The sequence below is a fragment of the Sus scrofa genome, chromosome 10, assembly GCF_054392235.1.
Source record: "Sus scrofa isolate SSC_HxYL_T2T_F1_AM1 chromosome 10, Sscrofa_HxYL_maternal_Yorkshire_Landrace_v2.0, whole genome shotgun sequence".
NCBI lineage: Eukaryota > Metazoa > Chordata > Mammalia > Artiodactyla > Suidae > Sus > Sus scrofa.
In genome coordinates, this window is record NC_139392.1 from 73,438,194 (window position 1) to 73,459,369 (window position 21,176).

General features: G+C 43.9%; 1 protein-coding gene across 1 annotated transcript; it reads right to left on the bottom strand.

The window, feature by feature from the left end:
* Positions 1–969: 969 nt before the first annotated feature.
* On the bottom strand, positions 970–20,813 carry OLAH (oleoyl-ACP hydrolase). Its single transcript, XM_084979579.1, is given in 8 exon segments — positions 970–2,089; positions 2,430–2,512; positions 2,645–2,756; positions 9,321–9,514; positions 11,364–11,505; positions 15,832–15,874; positions 15,876–15,963; positions 20,653–20,813. Coding segments are annotated over 8 exon segments (960 nt in total). The 3' UTR covers positions 970–1,952.
* Positions 20,814–21,176: the final 363 nt, after the last annotated feature.

The window sequence follows — 21,176 nt, forward strand, 5'->3', positions numbered from 1 at the left end:
AAGTCTTCCACGGTGAGGTCAACACCCAAGTCCAACAAAGAAAAGGCATCAGTGGTGATGGGCCTGGTCTCTTCCCGTCAACAAGGTGGGCACTCTTTGAGCTGATCCTACTTGGACCTCACCTCCACCCCTAAGGCCTGGCATTGGCTACAGTGTGAGATTGCCACTTGTGGACTGTACTACTACAGACTGTTCAAATGAATAATCACAAATCCAAATTACTTTAGCACCAATCCTTCTGGAAGGGAGCCCTGGAAATTGTATCCTACCAGAGAGTAAAGCACAGCACTGCACATACTAAACATTTAACATAAATTTCTTTCTTTTGCGGGGGAAGTTCCTGGTCTAGGGGTTGAATTGGAGCTGCAGCTGCAGGCCTACACCACAACTGGCAACCCAGGATCTGAGCCACATCTGTGGCCTATGCCATAACTTACAGCAACACTGGATCCTTAACACACTGAGCAAGCCAGGGATTGAACTGTATCCTCAGAGACACTATGTCAGGTCCTTAACCTGCTGAGTTACAACGGGACCTCCTAACATAATTTTCTTGAGGTTATTTTTTAGCCCAAATATATTATGTGAATTCCAACTCAAAGCCCCCTCCCCAATAATGAATTTGGTATTATTTGTACTTTTTAAGAAAGGGATGATACAATCTAAAAAATACTTCTTGTGTGCATTTCCCTTAATCTTATTTACTAAGACTCTCTACATAGTATTATTATTATTTTTGGCTGTGTCCATGGAAATTCCAGAGCCAGGGATCGAACCTGTGCCACAGTGGTGACAACGCCATATCCTTGACCCAAGCCACCAGGGGATGCCTGTGAACTGTTTTTAAATCATAACAAAAACAAGAACTACTATTTTGTGATCCTAAACATATCAGTGCTCTCAAAGCTGACATTTCAGTGTATAAAGCAGCTGTGTTAAGCAGTCTGAGGCCCAAGGAAGAGACACGGGTTGCATCAAGCAGAAGAGTTTATTATGAAGATCCATGGGAGAGAAAAAAATCAAGATACAGATTCAACAGCCAGGGTTCCAAGAGATAAAGAGGGATTGGGAATTGCCAGAGATCACAGGGTCCACCAGCTCCAGGGATGTGGCACCTCTTCATTCTGGACATTAGGCATCTGTGGATCCCACTCGTAGTGTCCTGCTGTTACTCTGCCTCAGCTGATTTTCCCTCTTTCTGTTTTTTCCCCCTTTTCGTTGCTGTCTGTCCCCAACTCTTGTGCTCTCTCCTTATGTCTAGTTTAGATTGTCGCCATGCTAGGTGGAGGCAGCCTATGGGGCATGGCATTTTTGCTTGCCCCTTCTGTAGGCTAAGGACTGGATCCTAGGTGGTTGTCCATGGGAGGCTTACCCTGGGTCCCAGTGGGTCATTGCCAGAGTGGCAGCAGGATCACACAGGGCCAACAGGCCGTCCAGGTTGGAGGAACCACTCAGAAGAGAACCAAGGCTGTGGGCATGCTGGGGACGTGCCAGGACAGGCAGCGAATGATTGCTGGGGACTGGGGGACTGTTTTATTTTAACAAAACAGTAGGTTACATTTTTTCATGAAATGGGATGCCTCTGTATTTCAAAAGATGAAGTCCGGCTTTGAGCCACAGTGTGTTAATGAAATAATCATTTCATTTCCAGCCCTTCCTCTGTCCATTATGTTCACTGTTAAAATAAGTAAAGGGAAGGAATGGATCACTGACCAAGCAGGAATTTCCTAGACAAACTTTCCATAGATGAGATTCTAATAGGAAGAAGAAAGACCCTCCCAGAAGCATTCTTTGGTCCCCCAGATACTTAAATTCTCTGCAGGGAAATAAATTTGTGGATGACAGGTCACCCTGGCAGGAGCAAAAACATATCATTTTTCCAGTCCTGAATAAAACCCATGAGCTACTTCTACAAACCTAAGAAGAGTATCAGATAATCAACTTGGACTGCTTTAAGACCACATTGATAGTTCTAGAGTCTTAGTTATGTAATTCTTGATGAAGTCCTCATTGGAAGGTTCCAGAATATAAAAGTGGTCTCCTGGAAGCACATGAATATCAAAGCTTCCACTGGTCACATCTTTCCAGGCTAAAAAACAAACAGAATTATATTTAATAACCAATGACACCATCAACAGCAAAAGATTTACTTCCAGACACTACTTTTCTAAGAGCTGACATCAGTGGTAGAGTTACTTCCAAGGTATCAGGTTTTGCACGTCCTGTATTTTTAATTTCTCAGAGACCTATCAGTATACAGTGGTATTACCTGCCTTCTCTTATTTTACACACAACCCAAAACTCTCCATTTACACTGAATAAAACTTGGGTCAATTTTCTATTCAATGCAGTAATTGCTATTTACATTAGCTGAAAATCATCAGCCAGATACCTCACTAAAACACACCAAATCATCAAAACAATCTTACCTTCTGCATCAGTTATCACATCTTCAGAGCCAATAAAGCATGTTAAGTCACAAGAAAGAAGAGCTTTAGGAGGTAGGTCAAAACTGCAAACCTAAAAGGGTGAGTTGGTTACTTTTCATAATTGACAACCTCCAGAATCTTTTCCTCTTAATAACTTCGTTCAAATCAAACATGACCTGTCCTCACTTCTTTCCCTTTTCCCATGGTACTTCTACCTTTCAGTGCTTGTCTGACAGTCACTGCGGTCCAGGCTATTTTCCAGGATCATCTGTCTTGTAAAACAATGCCACTGGCAGCAGAATGGCACCTGGGCACCCAGTTCAACTCACGGTAAGGCTGGTGATAAGTAGTATCTTTAACTCTTGTTCCCCCGAAATGACTACCTCTGTTTCCCATCATCCAGCAGATGCTATGGACAGAACCAAAACAAGTTCAGGGAAGCAGGGCCCCCGAGTTGGTTCCACCTATTGTCAGTTTAATCCGAACAACAGCAGACGTTGACTGAGCTGGGCACTGGGTTATCCCCTAGGGATGCTTGGAGAAAGAAGCACAGTCCCTCTGGCACCTTAGAGACTGGCTGGGGAGACAGACATTAAGAACATAATCGGATGACTGGAGAAATGTGTCCCCAAGTTCAGGGTGATCTGGGAACTCTTGACAGGTCGGGGGGTGGCATCAAGCTGGGTCTCCCTGGGAAATGGAGTTGGATCTGAGATCTGAATGAGTAGGAAAAACTTGGCAAAGCTGGGCAAGGCAGCAGGAGAAGAGGGAACAGAATGAGCGTGAACCAATGGCTGCTGTTCCAAGAGCAAATGGGGAATTGGGATAATTGAGGTACAAGAGGCAAGCAAGGGCCAAGTGTTGGCCTCACGAAGGTTTGGTCATTACATCATCATAAGAGAGCCAGGAAGCCACCATGAAGATTTAGGGCAAGGCATGTCATCCCCAAAGTTGACTGTCATCCCTCTGGGTACAATGGGGATGGATTGAGGGGATACAGGGTCTACGAAAGGACTGGTTCAGGGATTCTTTCAATAGTCCAGGCAAGAATTCCCACTTCAGCTCAGAATATAAAAAACTAGGAACACTGCTCCTGGCCTAATGAGAAACAGAAGGTCAACAAGTAGCCAAGTGGTGCCTTTTCTAGCACTTGGAGAGCTGAGTTTGCAAGGCAAACTGGAAACCAAACTCCAAAGAGGGTGGGGACCCTCTAAGGAGAAGTGGGACATGAGAACTGGCTCATGTGGTCAGAGCATGATGGGAGAGAGGTGTCTGCTGTTCACGTGCGTAAGAAGAAATCAGCCAAAATGTTAACATGCTGGAAACCAAGCATCTGGTGTCAGGTGGAATTAACACTCACAGCCTCTCATCCATGAGCCTCCACTAGGGGTTCAAGAGAAAGACTGGGAACAAGGCAAGAGGCCAGGCAGAGCCCTCTCTGCAGGGCAGGTAGGCAGCAGGAAACTGGATGTGACTGTGAGATGGGCTCCAACCCTGCCCCCGCCCAAGTCCTTCCCCCTCACTAAGCAAAAATCTTAGCTGCTGGAGGAGTGGCATCAAACACCTCCACCCCGGGCACACGTGATGACCCGTGGATGTCAAGGATAGAAGCACTGACGCTATGCCCTTGGGGAAGGAGTGGGAAAGGGTTCAGGCTCACAATTCTATACCAAAACCCAGAAGAAGTCTTCTACTTCTGGAGAGAGACTGGAAACTTCCACCCCAAACCAACCCTTAACAAGGAGGCGGGATAGGCCTGCTGAGAAAGTCCCACCCACAAGGCTCAGGCACAGAGGACCTGCCTGAGACTGAAGCTCAAGACTGTCTAGGATGTCCAAGAACTCCTCCAGGTTACCCTAGAGGCCAACATCACACACAGGGTACCAAGCAACCTCTGTATGTTAGCGGGGGGAGCCTGGAGAGAGACTGTCCTCTAAGGCATAGGGAAGATGGAAACCCTGAGAGAAATTCTCAACCCATTCTCCACAGTGAGCACATGGTAACTTGGGAGCAGCGTGGCTCTGGAGTAACCATAGGAACCACAAGTAACCATAGTAACACAAAACCCAAGTATGGCTCATCTCCAGTCTGGATTGACTCGACTCCCTACACCAATAGCCCGATAGAAAAGGAGAGGCATCAAATCCAGGTGTAAAAAAATATTTATGTCAGTCTCTGTTTTATGAATGCTATCCAGCTCTCAAAAAAACCCAAAAACCAAAAAACAAACTATCGGGGAGTTCCCATGGTGGCTCAGTGGGTTAAGAACCTGACTAGTAGCCATGAAGATGCAGGTTTGATCCCCGGCCTCACTCAGTGGGTAAAGGATCCCATGTTGCTGCAAGCTGCAATGTAGGTCACAGATGTGGCTCGGATCCTGTGTTGCTGTGGCGCAGACCAGCACCTGTAGATCGGATTCAACCCCTAGCCTGGGAACTTCCATATGTCCCAGGTGTGGCTCTGAAAAAAAAGGAAAAAAAATCAGATACATAAGAAAATAACTCAAAAAAACAAAAACAAAAAAAACCCAGCTCCCTTGTCAAGAGGCAAAGCAATTAAAAGAGTCAGACTCAGATAAGACCCAGATGTTCAACAGGGACTTTCTAGTTCTTGCCATTGAGATGTCAAAGGATTTCATGGGAAAAGGGGATAACAGGCGTGAACAAACAAGGAGGTTCATTAGAGAAGTGAAGATGGTGAGAAAGAGTCCAGAAGAAATTCTAGAGATGAGCAGCAACATCAGTGAGGAATTCTGTTGACAAGCTCCTCAGCAGACCCGACACAGCTGAGGATACGATCCGTGAAACTGAAGATCATTAATAGGAATTATGCAAGCTGAAACTAAAAGAAAAAAAAGAGTTGAAAAAAAAGTGACAGGACATTGGAGAGCCCTGCGATGATATCAAACAGCCTGACACGTGTGTAGTTAGGGTCCCAGAAGGAGAAAAGACACAGCGGTCCAGGCAAGAGAGGACAGCGTGGGTGAGGTGGGAGCAGGCAGAGCTTTCTCACCTGTCACAGATTTTCGTTTAGCCACCAGGTTCTGAGCCTTGTGGTGGGTGATGGGAGAGGAGAGAGTGAGGAGACATTCTTAAGCCTGATTTCATTTTTACTGGGAAAAGCTGAGAGCTACGGAGAGGTGGAGCGAGGAGAACAGTGAGAAAGGGGAAGGAGTGGGAGCCAAGAGAGAAGTCCAGAGAGCAGGTTTGGGGAGAACATTTGGGATTTGGAAAGAAGCATCAGACAGCTGTAAGTAGCTACTGCACTTTGATTCATGGGGTGGGGGGGAGGTTCAGACTGTTAAGAAGTTGTTTTGTTTATTTTGGTTCTTTTTTTTTTTTTTTTTTTTTCCTAATGAGTGCAATATCCCTGCAAGTGATTTCTCTTTTATTTTTGGTTTGGGGGTGGTTTCTTTTGAGAGCTCTTGAGAGTTTAGCTAAATGACTATATTGCTGCCTTGGCATCCATGCTGTGTAGTCCGGTGGCTTGCAGAGCCCTGAAACTGACACGATCCCTGCCTGTGGGCACATGCCCCAGGTGTCAGCCTGCAGGGTCATGAGTAAGGGTGAATTCCTGATATTACCCACCACGGCCCTCGTGGTAGGTTTTTCCTGGCCTCCTGGTGACTGGACATCTGGCCACTAAGATAAGACCCCCATGAAACTTAACAGTCCCCACTCTTTGGGATTTGAATTGACCAATCTGGCCTTAGCCTGGGAGCCTGGCTCAGCTGGTTAAGGACCTGGCACCATCACTGCTGTGGCTTGGGTTGCTGCTGTGGCGTAGGTTCAATCCTTGGCCCAGGAACTTGCACATGCTGCAGGCACACCCAAAAAACGAACAAACACCCCCAGTAAGAGTTACCGTTCTGGCTCAGCTCAGCAGAAACAAACCTGACTAGTAGCTGTGAGGATGTGGGTTCAATCCCTGGCCTACCTCAGTGGGTTAACGATCCAGCCCATTGTTGAAAGCTGTGGTGTAGATCGCAGATGTGGCTCAGATCTGGCATTGCTGTGGCTGTGGTGTAGACCGGCAACTATGGCTCCGATTTGACCCCTAGCCTGGGAACTTCCATATGCCACAGGTGTGGCCCTGAAAAAAAAATCACCCCTAACTGAGGCATGTCCTTCAGGTCAACTCTGCCTGCACCCGCCTTGACTCCCCCGTGGCCCCAGGTGAGCGGTGAATGTCCTCCAGGACCTGTGAGTCATGAACGTCTGTGTTTCTATTTCTCTTGGGGGGTCTGCTGTGGAACCTCTGCTCCTTTTCCAACCTTCAGCGTCCTTCTTAACACACGTTAATTTAACAAAGTTGCAAGAGTCTTTGGTCGTGCATTTTTGGTTGTTGGGTTTTGTTTTTAAAACTCAGGTGTGGTTTGTTACGTGGCACACGATCTGCTAAACACGACCTCATTTCATTCTCATCGCGACACCCTGGAGGGAGTTATTCTTATCATCCCTTCCTCTGACGTCCCTTTCAGAGGCCCTTGTTCCGAATCTCAGAGCTGCTAAGCCATGAGTGTGGGTCCTGGTGAGCAGACTCTACAGACGACGTGTTTAACCATCATGTGAGCTTAATTCGTAAAAAGCTTCTTTTGAGTGTGTTGTTTCCCTGAATGTCATGGTCATCTAGTTGACTTTCCACTTGGTGGGGGATGTTGGACTGGTGGTTCTTGGATTCTGACTCTGTGCTAAGCCAAGGTCACCCTGTGAGAATCATGCTTGCTCAGAGGGTTGGGAGGAGAGAAATGGACAGACTTAGGGCTGCTGGGAGGCAGATGGTGGACTGAATGATAGATCAGAGATGGCTGCTGAATCCAGGGACGTGACAAAAAAATGAACGGGATTGTCTCTGTTCTCAAGCCGCTTCAAGACAGCTTGACTTTTTTTGGTTGTTGTTAAGCTATCTGTGTAAACTTCTCGTCACAGGCACTGCCCAGAGTGGCCCTAGGCTTAGGTGCAGGTTTTGCAGAGGAAATTAAAAAAAAAAAAACCCAAAAACTCACAGTCCCAGCATCTGGCTGCTACACAGAGGAGACAAAATAGAAGAAATGGGAGTTCCCTGGTGGCTCAGGGGGTTAAGGGCCTGAGAGACAAAATGGGAGTTCCCTGGCAGCTCAGTGGGTTAAGGATCCGGCATCGTCACTACAGTGGCCCAGGTTGCTCCTGTGGCACAGGTTTGATCCCTGGCCCAGGAACTTCCACATACCGGGGGCCTGGACAAAACAAAACAAGACAAAAGTAAAAGAAATGTATGACAGCATATAATAATGACTGAAGGCTGAATGCTGGCCCCACAGGATCTGCTCTGGGGAGGTTAGAATAGCTAGGACCATTTGTAGGTTCAGATAGTTGAGACCAGCATCTCGAATGTTAGGATTTCATTCCTATTAGGAGAATCAAGCTTCAAAAGAGACGTCTCAGGAGAGAGAGGAATGGTCAGGTGCCATGGAACCAAATGAGATCTGGAACAAGATTCGCGCCAAAGCAAACCACTTGCCTGTCCTGGTTCCCTGCTTAGTAAATGGGGATCCCCTTCTGTAGACCCCCCTTAAGAAGATGAGACACTTTTGGCATTGATTTGCTCAACAGATATTCGTTATGTGATTAAACATGCGTGTTGGACCATATTTTTTTTTTCAAGAAAAATACACTCTATACATCTTTCTATCTTTTTTTTTTATCTTTTTGCCTTTTCTAGGGCCGCTCCCACAGCATATGGAGGTTCCCAAGCTAGGGGTCTAATCGGAGCTGTAGCCACCGTCGTATGCCAGAGCCACAGCAACGCAGGATCCGAGCTGTGTCTGCAGTCTACACCACAGCTCGTGGCAACCTGGATCCTTAACCCACTGAGCAAGGCCAGGGATCGAACCTGCAACCTCATGGTTCCTAGTGAGATTCATTGACCACTAAGCCATGATGGGAACTCCTATACATCCTTGATTGATAAAAATTTTGCACTCTGGCTCCATTCTGGGCCAACAAAAATATCAGAGGTGGCCCTCCAAGGAAAGGAAGTCAAATCCTGACTTCCTGGATAAGCAGCAGCCTTCAAGAACAGCCAACCTACATTTCCATAGGTAATTACATATGTAAAAAAAAAAAAAAGAAAACTTGGAGTTCCCGTTGTGGATCTGCAGGTTAAAAACCTGACTAGTATCCATGAGGATGTGGGTTCGATCCCTGGCCTTGATCAGTGGGCTAAGGATCCGGCATTGCTGTGAGCTGTGGTGTAGGTCACAGATGCTTCTCAGATCCAGTGTGGCTATGGCTGTGGTGTAGGCTGGCAGCTATTTCTCCAATTCAATCCCTGGCCTGGGACCTTCCATGTGCTGTACCTTAGGCTCTAAAAAAGGAAAAAGAAAAAAAAAAAAAAAAGGAAGACAAAACTTATTTTGGTTACTTACATGTAATCACTAATAAGGCGCATGTCTGAGATGACTTTGGGAATATGTTTTGTTAAAAATTCCTTGTCAGCAATTAACTCCTTGGGAATGCCTCCAGTTTCCCTTAGGCCACAGATAATTTGTTCATCAGTCAACTGTGCATCTTTGGAAAGGCGACTCCGGGTCCTTGACTTGAAGCATGAACAACACAGGTCTGATATTTCATTTAACACACCTGTTCAGACACTGAAAACTCTCCAGTATCTCTTTTAGTGATTTCAAAGATTCTCTGAGCCAGTTATTTGCTGAAAGTTAAGTTCTCAGCTGACTCAGAATGAAAGAAAATGCTCTTATCATCGATATTGGGTCAGAGATGCCAGAGCCAGGGCAGACACTGACCAGAAAGCAGTTATAAATGCATTTCAGAGGACGGTATTGAAAGAGACTCATGGGCGTTTTCATGAACCAATAGTATCTACCATTCACCATAGTGCCCTAGGCTGGACCAAAATACACCAGGTAAAATAGTAATGACCTGATTTTTTTCCACCCATCTCTCTCCCTTCCACTGCCCTCCGGAAGGAAAATGAAATTACTTACATGAGGAGCAGATGAACTTGACATAAATAAATGCACTGGTTCTAGCATATATTTTTCTTTCAGGTGTAGTGCAGTCAAAAAAGCAATATAGCATCCCATACTATGTTTGGGGAAAAAAACACGGTAAGAACTGTTTAGCAAAACTCCTGGGAATCCATCAGAAGTTCACGAGAGCAAGTATCATAAACTTGGCAGTGGTCATGAAACAGTCCAAAGAAAAGCATACATTAGTTGAATAATAACCAGCTTAACTTATAAAAGGCCTATCTTCAATGATTTACATCAGAAAAAGCATCTCAAGGCATCCTAGGTAATTCAGACTAAGATTTAGTACTGGTTTCCACACTGTCTTGAAATTAAATTTCCTTTTCTGCCTGAAAGACATACATTACTGTGTATTTAATAGAATTTATTAGCAGTTCTCAAAAGGTAGAGTCTGGGGATACCCAGGAATTTCCTGGACCTTTTCAGGTCTATGAGGGTCAAGTCATTTTCAGGACTTTACTAAAATACAATTTACCTTTTATTTATTCATTTGTGGGGAGTCTTTCTGCCTTTTCTAGGGCCGCTCCTGCGGTGGCATATGGAGGTTCCCGGGCTAGGGGTCTAATCGGAGCTGTAGCCACCAGCCTATGCCACAGCCACAGCAATGCCAGAGCTGAGCCTTGTATGTGACCTACACCACAGCTCACGTCAATGCTGGATCCTTAACCCACTGAGTGAGGCCAGGGATGAAACCCAAGTCCTCATGGATATTTGTTGAGGTTGTTACCACTGAGCCACGAGGGGAACTCTGGCTGCTGACAGAGTGTAAATTGTGAGTAATTTGGAAATATACAGTAACAGCTTTATCAATGGGCATATCATTAACCTAAATTCTGACAATAGACCCTTGAGAAACTTAAGAGAGGTAGACTAAGTTTTCTATAAAAATGTTCATCAAGGTGTTTTTATAACAGGTCGAGGATGGAAGTAACTCTTCTATCCACAAAAGGAGATTGATAAAGTCACAAAGGAACATAACCTTACAGCAGGAAAGATCACCGCAGCAGTAAGTGGGGGTAAAAAAATCAGGAAAAAATATAAAAGAAGGTCTCATCATGTAAAAAATACTATGGAGCCACATCAAAATTCTAAAGGATTCTAGGATGATGGATACTTTCTTTTTTTTCTTTCTTTTTTTTTTTTTTTTTTTTTTTTTGCTTGACTGCATCTATACATGTTATCTAATATAGTAGCCAAAATGTACTGAGTCCTCATCACATACAAGGAATTTATGATTGTTATCCATTGAATTCTCACAAATGGGAACCATGATTATTCCAGTTTGACAGATGAGGAAACAAATTCAGAAACCTAAGTAAGTGGCCCAAGGTCAAACTGAGGAAGAGGCAGACAGAACTGCAGAGTTCATGACTAGCATTACAATGCTACAGCCTAGCTTAAGAAACATATACCTTTTATATCCTTTTGAAATTAAAGAAAAAATGGACTGAAAGCTGCTACGAGAGTCTTGATTTTAGAGGTCTTGGTTTTTTGGGGGTTTTTGGGGTTTTGCCTAAAATAAGAAAGGTAAGATGACCACGCGACTGGCCAATTGTAAGAGCCGTCCGTGGCTGCTCAAAATTACTCAGCACACTGGGACCCTTTTCCAAAGAGAAGGTGCCAAGAGGCGCCTAGGGTTAACGCACTCCTGAAAGAAGGATTTCAGTTCATCTCACCACCTGGCATTTAGATTTTTGTGGTCTCTACCACAGGACTTCTTTTGGTCTTCCTCATTTGAGAACAGCTCCAACCAGTTTGAACCAATCATTCTTTCAAGCACGGATGAAGCAGGGTAACCTTTCAAACAAAGGCATGCATCTCACGAGACCCAGAGAATCACTTAACCAGGGATTTGTGATGGAAGAAACTCTCCCCAGATATCTTTTAAAACAGTTGGGAAATACCTGTGGCCAAAAAAGGGGAAATTCCCCCCCCCCCGGATGATGGGCAGCAGCGCGTGGACAACTTCATCAACGATCTGATAGATGTCTCTTGGGAAAGGTTCTTCCAATCAGTTTTCTCTCCCAGCCAACCTTATGGAGTGCACTTGAGATTGAGGAAGACTGTTAGTGTCTTGGACCACAGGGAAGGCTGGGATCCTGTCAAAAGGCTTTTGTTAACATGATGGGACGTTTCAGAGACGTGAATCATCATGGTCAAGTGGAGGGAGAGAAAGGTTTTGGAATGTGATGCTCAAAAAGGGTGCAGACTACAGCAGACGAAGTAGTTGCAAAATACTCTCCAACTGGGAAACACTTCGGAATACTCGATGCATCATGCATGTGCAGAGTGGCTTGCAACCAGATCAGGGAAAATCTAGGAGAAAAATCAAATAAGAGGGAACTGAAAAACCTAGCTATGAGCGGGTGCTAATGGAATAACTGTCCACTGCTTATAGCAGGAAGATGAGACCTCAGGTTTCAAGGGTGACCAAGAAGAATGAGGCATTGGAGTGCCTTAAATTTGAGACAAAGGCGACTAGATCAGTGGAAGAGATGGGGCTTAGCGATAGACCCCATGGATAAACTTGGTTTATCACTGTGCTGACATTTAAAATCAGTAGGAGAAAGTATAGAGCTGACACATTGTTGCCGAGTCAACTGGTCATTCATTTGGGATAAATAAAATGGGATACCTAGCTCCCACACCATATACAGAAGTCAGTTCTAACTTAAACATGACAAAACACTTACGAACCGAAAGAAGAAAACAAATGACTTTGTGATTCAGGGTTGAGGGTGTATCTCTTAAAGCCAAGCCGTAACAAGTACAAGCTTTAAGAAGGATCAGCTTGACGGCATTAAAATTTCAAACTTGTGTACATCAAAAGGCAACACACAAGGAAAGAGGAGGCATAGACTGAGAAAGACATTTTAACCCATAAAACCTAAAAAAAAAAAAAAAAGTAGAATTAAGAGGAGTTCCTGTCTGGCTCCGCAGGTTAAGGATCCAGCATCACCACAGGGGCTCTTCCAGTGGCTGTGGAGTGAATTCCTGGCCAGGGAACTTCTGCACGCTGCAGACAAGGCTGAAAAAACAGACAGCCTCCACCCCCCCTCCAATTAGGGTTAAGAATATGTAAAGAATTCCTACATGTCAATAAAAAAGAAAATCCAGTGGTAAAATGGGCATAAGAGACAAATGAGAAAATCATGGGAAAGAAAACATAAACAGCAATACATATCTGAAAAGTGGTTTGTTGAATCCATAGATGCTGAACCATAAAAATGAGGGCTAACTACAAATTGTATGTGGATTTTTGACCGTGCAGAGGGTCAGTGTCCCTAACCTCTATGTCTTTTAAAGGTCACCCGTAGATGAGACAGCTCACCAATTGTTAATAGCAGAGAAATGAAAAAGACCTTAATATCTATAAAGAGAAGAATAGATACATAAGTTGTGTCATAGTCACAGAGTGGAATAAAATACAACAGTTAAAAAATCAGCGAAGTGGGGCTCCACATATCCACAGGATGAATCTCACATGGGGGAGACAAAAAGTTAAGTTTCAGAATACTTACGATATGCTACATTCCTGTAAAGTTAGGAAAATACATGCACTGATACTCCATCTTGCATAAATTTGAAAAGGCCAAGGTAGGGGGAGAGCAGATCCAGTTGGGGAGGCTACACATAGGCTTTGATTGCGATCTTTTGTTCTTTTAAGGGGAGCAGAGGCCATGATTAAGTTTGTGGTATTATTTTAGATACATTTTGTGTGTGTGTGTGTGTGTGTGTGTGTGTCTTTTTGCTATTTCTTGGGCCGCTCCCGCGGCATATGGAGGTTCCCCGGGCTAGGGGTCCAATCGGAGCTGTAGCCACCAGCCTACACCAGAGCCACAGCAACGCTGGATCCGAGCCGCGTCTGCAACCTACACCATAGCTCATGGCAACGCCGGATCGTTAACCCACTGAGCAAGGGCAGGGACAGAACCCGCAACCTCATGGTTCCTAGTCGGATTCGTTAACCACTGCGCCACGATGGGAACTCCTTAGATACATTTTTATGTGTCAGTTATTTAAATTTGTATTTAAAGGATCGGTGTTTAATTGTCTATGTTGAACCATCAGCTGTTGAGGAAAACCCTCGTAGGAAAGTGCTTGCAGTAACGTGTAAAATTGCATTTATACATTAGTAACAGGGCTCTCTTCCGCCAGTGAGTGGCAGAGTACTAGCGACTGGGAAGTGGAAACAAAGGGGTTTGAAAAGCATAAGGGAGCAGAGAGGTGTGGTGTTGGGAAGGCAACATTTCTAGGGGTGAGAAGTGCACGTTAGAAAGGGGGAAACAGGAGTTCCTGTCCTAATGGGAACGAATACGACTAGGAACCATGAGGTTGTGGGTTCGACCCCTGGCCTCGCTCAGTGGATTAAGGATCCTGTGCTGCCATGAGCTGTGGTGTGGGTCGCAGATGCGGCTTGGATCTGGCGTTGCTGTGGCTGTGGCGTTGGCCGTCAGCTGTCGCTCCGATTAGACCTCTAGCCTGGGAAACTTCATGTGCCTGGGGTGCATCCCTACAAAACGAAAGGGGGAAACATTTCTTGGAGGCCTTATGGCAAAAATAAAGAGGGAAGGGGCTGAGGATAAGAGCCCCGCAGATACAAGGTAGGATCAAAGAATGGAAGATGCAGAGCTCTCAACCATTTATTTATTTTTAAACTGCACTTCACTACAGGGACAGAAGAGGGCACTCTTGAACTAATAAACAGAAAGCCACACATCGCTTGCCCCCCTCCCATCCCCAAGAGAAGGACCTATTTTTGTGGGTCACCATAATCCAACACACTTCATCAGGAATGGAAATAAACATCACACACAGAACACAGAAGGTAAGAACCAAACCTTTTCAGCCAATGAAAATGCTTTTTTAAAAAAGTCAACAAGCAGAAGAAAACAGTACAATACTCCAACAGACATGAAAGTCAAACGAGAGATTGCAGGTATGAAAGAATACTAACTCACAAATTTAAAATTCTGAACAGAAAGAGACACAAAATGACAAAAAGGGCTGACAGCATACTGGGAAGAAACTGAATAAAAAGGAATTCCTGCTATGGCACAGTGGGATTGGCAGAGTCTTGGGAGCGCCATGACACAGGTTCCATCCCTGGCCTTGCTCAGTGGGTTAAGGATCTGGCGTGGCTGTGGCTGTGGTGTAGGCAGGAAGCTACAACTCCAATTTGACCCCCAGCCTGGGAACCTCCAGATATTGAGGGTACGGCCCTAAAAATACCAAAAACAAAAAACAAAAACAAAAAGATGCACAAAAGAAAACACTGGGAAAGAACTGATACTCAAAAGTATAATCTATGCAAACTTCCCTGAAAGAAAATAAGACATGAAACTGTGAGTCGAAAGATTTGGAAAAGTGAGGCAACTGACTGAGGGCTATATGAGAACAATCTTTGCAACTTTCCTATAAATCTAAAACTTTTTTTTTTTTAATATTATATTTTAAAAAAAAATGAGTGGACCTGCTTTGGGCAAGATCCCACTGTTCTCCTTACTTGCTGCAAGTAATAATAAAGCCTACCTTCTGAAACAAAACAAAAGAGGCACAGCATTTTGTTCCTCAAGGCATTTGACTTATTTTAAGCATTTAAGGGATTAAGAAAATCCCTGTAAACAGAACATAACTGAAAAGAATGATATTTAATTCAGTTTCATGGTGCTGTGAGAAAAAACTCATGTTCACAATCCACCACCAAGAAGAATCCTAGGACGTTCCCACCATGGCACAGTGGGTTAAGACTCCAACTGGGTCAAAGGATCCGGCACTGGCACAGCTGTGGTGCGGATTCAACCCCTGCCTGGAACTTCCATATGCTGCACGAGTGGCAAAAAAAGAAACCTAGGTCCGACAGGGCAGTAAATGTAAACTGAAGAAAGAGAGAAAAAGGACATACAAGACTGAACAGAGCTGGAGTTCCCATTCATGGCTCAGCAGAAACGAATTCGACTCGCATCCATGAGGATACAGGTTCAATTTCTGGCCTCACTCAGTGGGTTAATGATCTGGTGTTGCCATGAGCTGCGGTGTAGGTTGCAGACACGGCTCGGAGCTGGCATTGCTGTGGCTCTGGCATAGGCCACAGCTACAGACAGCTCTGATTGGATGCCTATCCTGAGAACCCCCATATGCCGCGGGGACAGCCCTAAAAAGCCAAAAAAAAAAAAAAAAAAAAAAAGACTGAACAGAGTCTCAGTGACCAATTGGACAATATCAAAAATCACAATAGTGAAGAGCAGTCTTGACTGTCTGTTAGTATTCATTATTTACCAGCAAGGAAATGCTTTGTCATGCTTCACATTCCGATATGTGCTCATGGTCTGACCTTATCAATTACTTAGATGGTGATGAAATTTCACATACCTTCCACCAAGTCAGAAATCTCTTGGCCCCATTTGGCAAAAAAAAGTGGAACCACCTCCTGACCAGGGAAAGAAAACCAGCCTAAAAAGTGCACCAGGGTTTCGATACAAGCAATTCACGACTTTTTCATTCCTAGGGAGAAAATTAAAATATATTTAACATGATGTAAATCAATTAATCTGTCCAAACAGAATTAGGTATGTTTTAATGGAAATTTATACTCATTACAAGGAACATACGTTCAATTATAAAGTGATGGCAGGAGTTGCTGTCATGGCTCAATGGTGCCGAACCTGACTAGTATCCATGGGGACACGGGTTTGATCCCTGGCCTCGCTCAGTGGGTTAAGGATCTGGCATTGCCATGAGCTGTGGTGTGGGTTGAAGACATGGATCTGGTGTGGCTGTGGCTCTGCTGTAGGCTGGCAGCTGTAGCTCCAATTCAGCACCAGCCTGGGAACTTCCACATGTCATGGTGCAGCCCTTAAAAAAAAAAAAAGTGATGGCTAATTTTTCTGAAAAGAAATAAACCCCAAACGAAAGGTGTCCCCAAAAAAGGTTTTTATGGCTTGGTTTTTGATGATTAGAATATATAAGCTTTTAGGGATGTTGGTGAAATAGCCAAGTATACGTAACCTTTAGTAAGTACATGTCATACGCATATTTAAAGTGATAGAAATGTCAATTTAGAAACCACCTTTTTCACAATTCAGGGAGTAGTTTTATCTAAACAGTTTTATCTCAGTGTCTTCATGATTCCTAGAGCCACTTTTCAAGTCATCTATAAATTTTCCAGAGCCCATAATTTCCACTCCCTTCTGAATATTAGATAAACACAACTTTTTGCATCTGCATATAATGCTGTCTTTGGAAATTTTACCCCCAAGATCCAAGTATCCATTCACCTTGTATTAGGATGATTTCTTTAAAAAAAAAAAATATATATATATACACACACACACATATATATAAATTTATATGATTCTTCATAATTTAAATACTTTCTCTCTCTCTCTCTCTCTCTTTTTTTTTTTTTTCTTCTATCCTTTTAGGGCCACACCTGCGGCATGTGGAGGCTCCCAGGCTAGGGGTCGAATTGGAGCTGCCAGCCTACCCCATGGCTGAAGCAACACCAGTTCTGAGTTGCATCTGTGACCTACACCACAACTCACAGCAAAGCCGCATCCCTAAGCCACTGAGCAAGGCCAGGGATCAAACCCGAGCCCTCACAGATACTAGTCGGGTTCATTAACCACTGAGCTACAACGGGAACTTCCTAAATACTTTCTATATTGTTTTCAAATTGGTTATTAAATTGTACAAAGAGATGGAGTCTTTCCAAATGTGAGATCGTCAACCACAGTATTAGGATAAAATCTGTTTTGCCTCTCTCTCTCTCTCTCTCTCTCTCTCTCTCTTTTTTTAAGTACCAGTTTTGTCACTTAACCTCTACAAGCATCCAAAACTAACAAAAATGATTGAGATTTTTTTTCTGGTTCACATGTGCTCTCTAAAGAGGATACTGTTTTTCATAATTAAGTAATGGAGAAAATACTCATAATAGGAAAAACTTTATACAAACTTAAGCAAAATTAAACTTGTTTGGGGGGAAGGTGACTTTTGAAGAAAAACTCTTTGCCTTATATCTGGGTACTTAGGTTAATTTAAAGATTTTTAAAAAGCCAAAAAGGACTAATTCTATTTTATTCCTTCTGAAGAAGAATATTTGTACTCGAAGCCATACTCCTGCTAGCCAATCCTATCAATAAACTCAATGACAGTGGATCAGCCGAAAATGAGAGCTTTATAGGTATCTACTATTTTCTGTGAAAATGCTTGAGTCATTTTTTTAAGGAGAACAAAAACCTTTGGAAGAGCCTGCCACAGTTTGGCAAGAACTACATAGCAAATGGGTGCTTTTTCTGAACCTTAATTTTGGAGGCTAAGGAGGAGTCTAGAAAAATTACTTCAATTCCACCTTTCTTTATTTATTTTTTTATTTTTATTTTTATTTTTTTTTAATTTTTTTATTTTCCCACTGTACAGCAAGGGGGTCAGGTTATCCTTACATGTATACATTACAATTACATTTTTCCCCCACCCTTTCTTCTGTTGCAACATGAGTATCTAGACAAAGTTCTCAATGCTATTCAGCAGGATCTCCTTGTAAATCTATTCTAAGTTGTGTCTGATAAGCCCAAGCTCCCGATCCCTCCCACTCCCTCCCCCTCCCATCAGGCAGCCACAAGTCTCTTCTCCAAGTCCATGATTTTCTTTTCTGAGGAGATGTTCATTTGTGCTGGATATTAGATTCCAGTTATGAGTGATATCATATGGTATTTGTCTTTGTCTTTCTGGCTCATTTCACTCAGGATGAGATTCTCTAGTTCCATCCATGTTGCTGCAAATGGCATGATGTCATTCTTTTTTATGGCTGAGTAGTATTCCCTTGTGTATATATACCACATCTTCCGAATCCAATCATCTGTCGATGGACATTTGGGTTGTTTCCATGTCCTGGCTATTGTGAATAGTGCTGCAATGAACATGCGAGTGCATGTGTCTCTTTTAAGTAGAGTTTTGTCCGGATAGATGCCCAAGAGTGGGATTGCAGGGTCATATGGAAGTTCTATGTATAGATTTCTAAGGTATCTCCAAACTGTTCTCCATAGTGGCTGTACCAGTTTCCATTCCCACCAGCAGTGCAGGAGGGTTCCCTTTTCTCCACAGCCCCTCCCGCCCTTGTTATTTGTGGATTTATTAATGAGGGCCATTCTGACTGGTGTGAGGTGGTATCTCATGGTAGTTTTGATTTGCATTTCTCTTATAATCAGCGATGTTGAGCATTTTCTCATGTGTTTGCTGGCCATCTGTATATCTTCTTTAATTCCACCTTTCTTTAAAAGGAGTCCTTATTTTTCAAATCAAGGAGACCTACCTTAATCTATTTAAATAACTCGCATTCTAATGACCCTAAAACGTGTTAGAACAAGGGTGATTTTTGCCATGCTCAAGCCTGTGGCATTTGGGGGAATCGAGGCGCTCTTTAAGAAAAAGCATACAAAACTATGAGAAATTAGGTGTAGACCCTTTGATCATTAGTGCTAGGGTAAAACCATCTTCTTTCGGGTTATGGATGGGGATAGGCACTGCCTGTCACTTAACCAGAGTGTGACAGCCTCAGTGGGTCCTCGGAACAGGTACTGATTGGTACCTGCCCTACACAGCGAACCCACGGCTGAGCTCTCGAGAGAAGTAGAGCCTGGACAGTTAGTGGAATCGTCTCTCTCTTGGCTCTCACCTTTCTCCCCATCTGCCCTGTGTCTTCCTAGAGAAAGAATCAAAGGCCAATCCAACCTAATCGTGCCTACCCAATCCTCTAGGTAGAAGCCTTCTACCTGGATTTAATTTATCTCCCCCTTCTTCCTTTTCACTTAAATCATAAAATGCTAAGACTTGAGAGTTGCAAGGGATCAGAGCAGTCACTTATCCCCCTAGTATACCTTAGCAACTAAGGCTGTGGAAACAAAGAGATCTGAGTTTGGAGTTCCATCCCTGGCCTGGGAACTTATGTGTGACCCCGTCCCCCCCAAAAGGAGATTCAAGTTCAAATCCTGGCTATACCTATCGATGTGACATTAGTCAGATGACCTGAGTGATGTAAAGTTTCCATGTCTTCATCCATCAAATGAGGACAATAACAGCATCTTCCCTACGTTTTGATGAAATGTATCAAAATGCTCGGCATGGTTTTAGGCACCCACTAAACAAAAATGAATATTATCTATCACTCCTCATTTGACAGTTGAAGGAACTGAGACTGAGGGATGTTGTCACATGCCCAGGGTCACCCAGCCAGTTAGCGATACATCAGGAAGCAGGACACACAGGCTGTTAATCTTAAAAGCTACTTCCTCACTTACCCTTTTCCCCATATTCTCAGCATCAAGATACAAGTGAGCCAGTAAGTGGCAGGGCATGGACAATACACCAGGGAAGTTTGGGTTAGAGAGTCGGGGACAAGGACTTCTCTACTTTGGGTGTAAATTGAATTTTGGCTTCACCTCTCCTAATCCCCACAAATGCTTTGGCCAAGCCATGGATTTACAATTTCACTTTAAAATCACCAGCAAGTCAATGCCATTTTGCATAGTAAGTAGTTGGTGCCGCTTCCAATACCTTGCACTCAGGGCAGTGGCTACCACATGAGGTTTCTCCTTCAGTCTAAAAAGGCAACCTTGGAGTTCCTGTCGTGGCACAGTGGAAATGAATCTGACTAGGAACCATGAGGTTGCGGGTTTGATCCCTGCCCTTGCTCAGTGGGTTAACGATCCGGCGTTGCCGTGAGCTGTGGTGTAGGTGGCAGATGCGGCTTAGATCTGGCATTGCTGTGGCTGGGGTGTAGGCTGGCAGCTGTAGCTCCAATTAGACCACTAGCCTGGGAACCTCCATATGCCATGGATGTGGCCCTTAAAAAAATCAATAAATAAAAAGGCAGCCTTCAGGAAGTTTCCATTGCAGTGCAGTGGAAACAAATCCAATAAGTATCCATGAGGATTCGGGTTTGAACCCTGGCCCTGCTCAGTGGGTCAGGCATCCAGCATTGCCCTGAGCTGTGATGCAGGTCACAGATATGGCTCGGGTCCTGCTTTGCTGTGGCTGTGGCATAGGCCAGCAGCTCCGATTTGACCCCTAGCCTGGGAATTTCCATATGCCACAAAAAGCAAAAAAATAAAAATAAAATAAAAAGGAAAAGCTCCAAAGGCAGAGTATCAGAGAGCCTAGGTGGGGGAGAACTAGGTTACACAGGGGGTGACATACCTCCCTGCCCCAGCCTTGTCTCTTCTCTCCATTCCGTGAGGAGATGCTGCAGAATCACTGGTCTCAGCAACCTTTTGGCCAGTGCCAAATTCAACACCTTTTTGGGTATCAAGCCTCTGATCAGCCTTGTACATATTTGCATATTTGTTGTCTGTACTCATTGCTCTAATCTCTGTTTAAAAAAAAAAAAGGTGAAGAAATGGATTAGAAGCAACATAGCAGGTATAATCAAGGAATATGGAGCTGCCAACCTCAGGTTACGTTCAATTACCAGTAAGTGCTTCTATGAACTGAACCTGCAACTAAGATGATGAAAAATGCAACATCTCTTGCAAGTAACCTTGCAGCCAAACCAAGGAGAAAACACTCAATACCTACTAGAAAATTGGGGTAGGAGAGGATGTTTGCTTTTAAAATGTAGATGTCTTCATTTTCTAGATAGTCATAAAACTTTAAACCTTAAGGGAGAGTTAAAGAGTCTAAGGAAGACCTCATTGCTATGCTAAACTTCCAGCTCTGCAAGC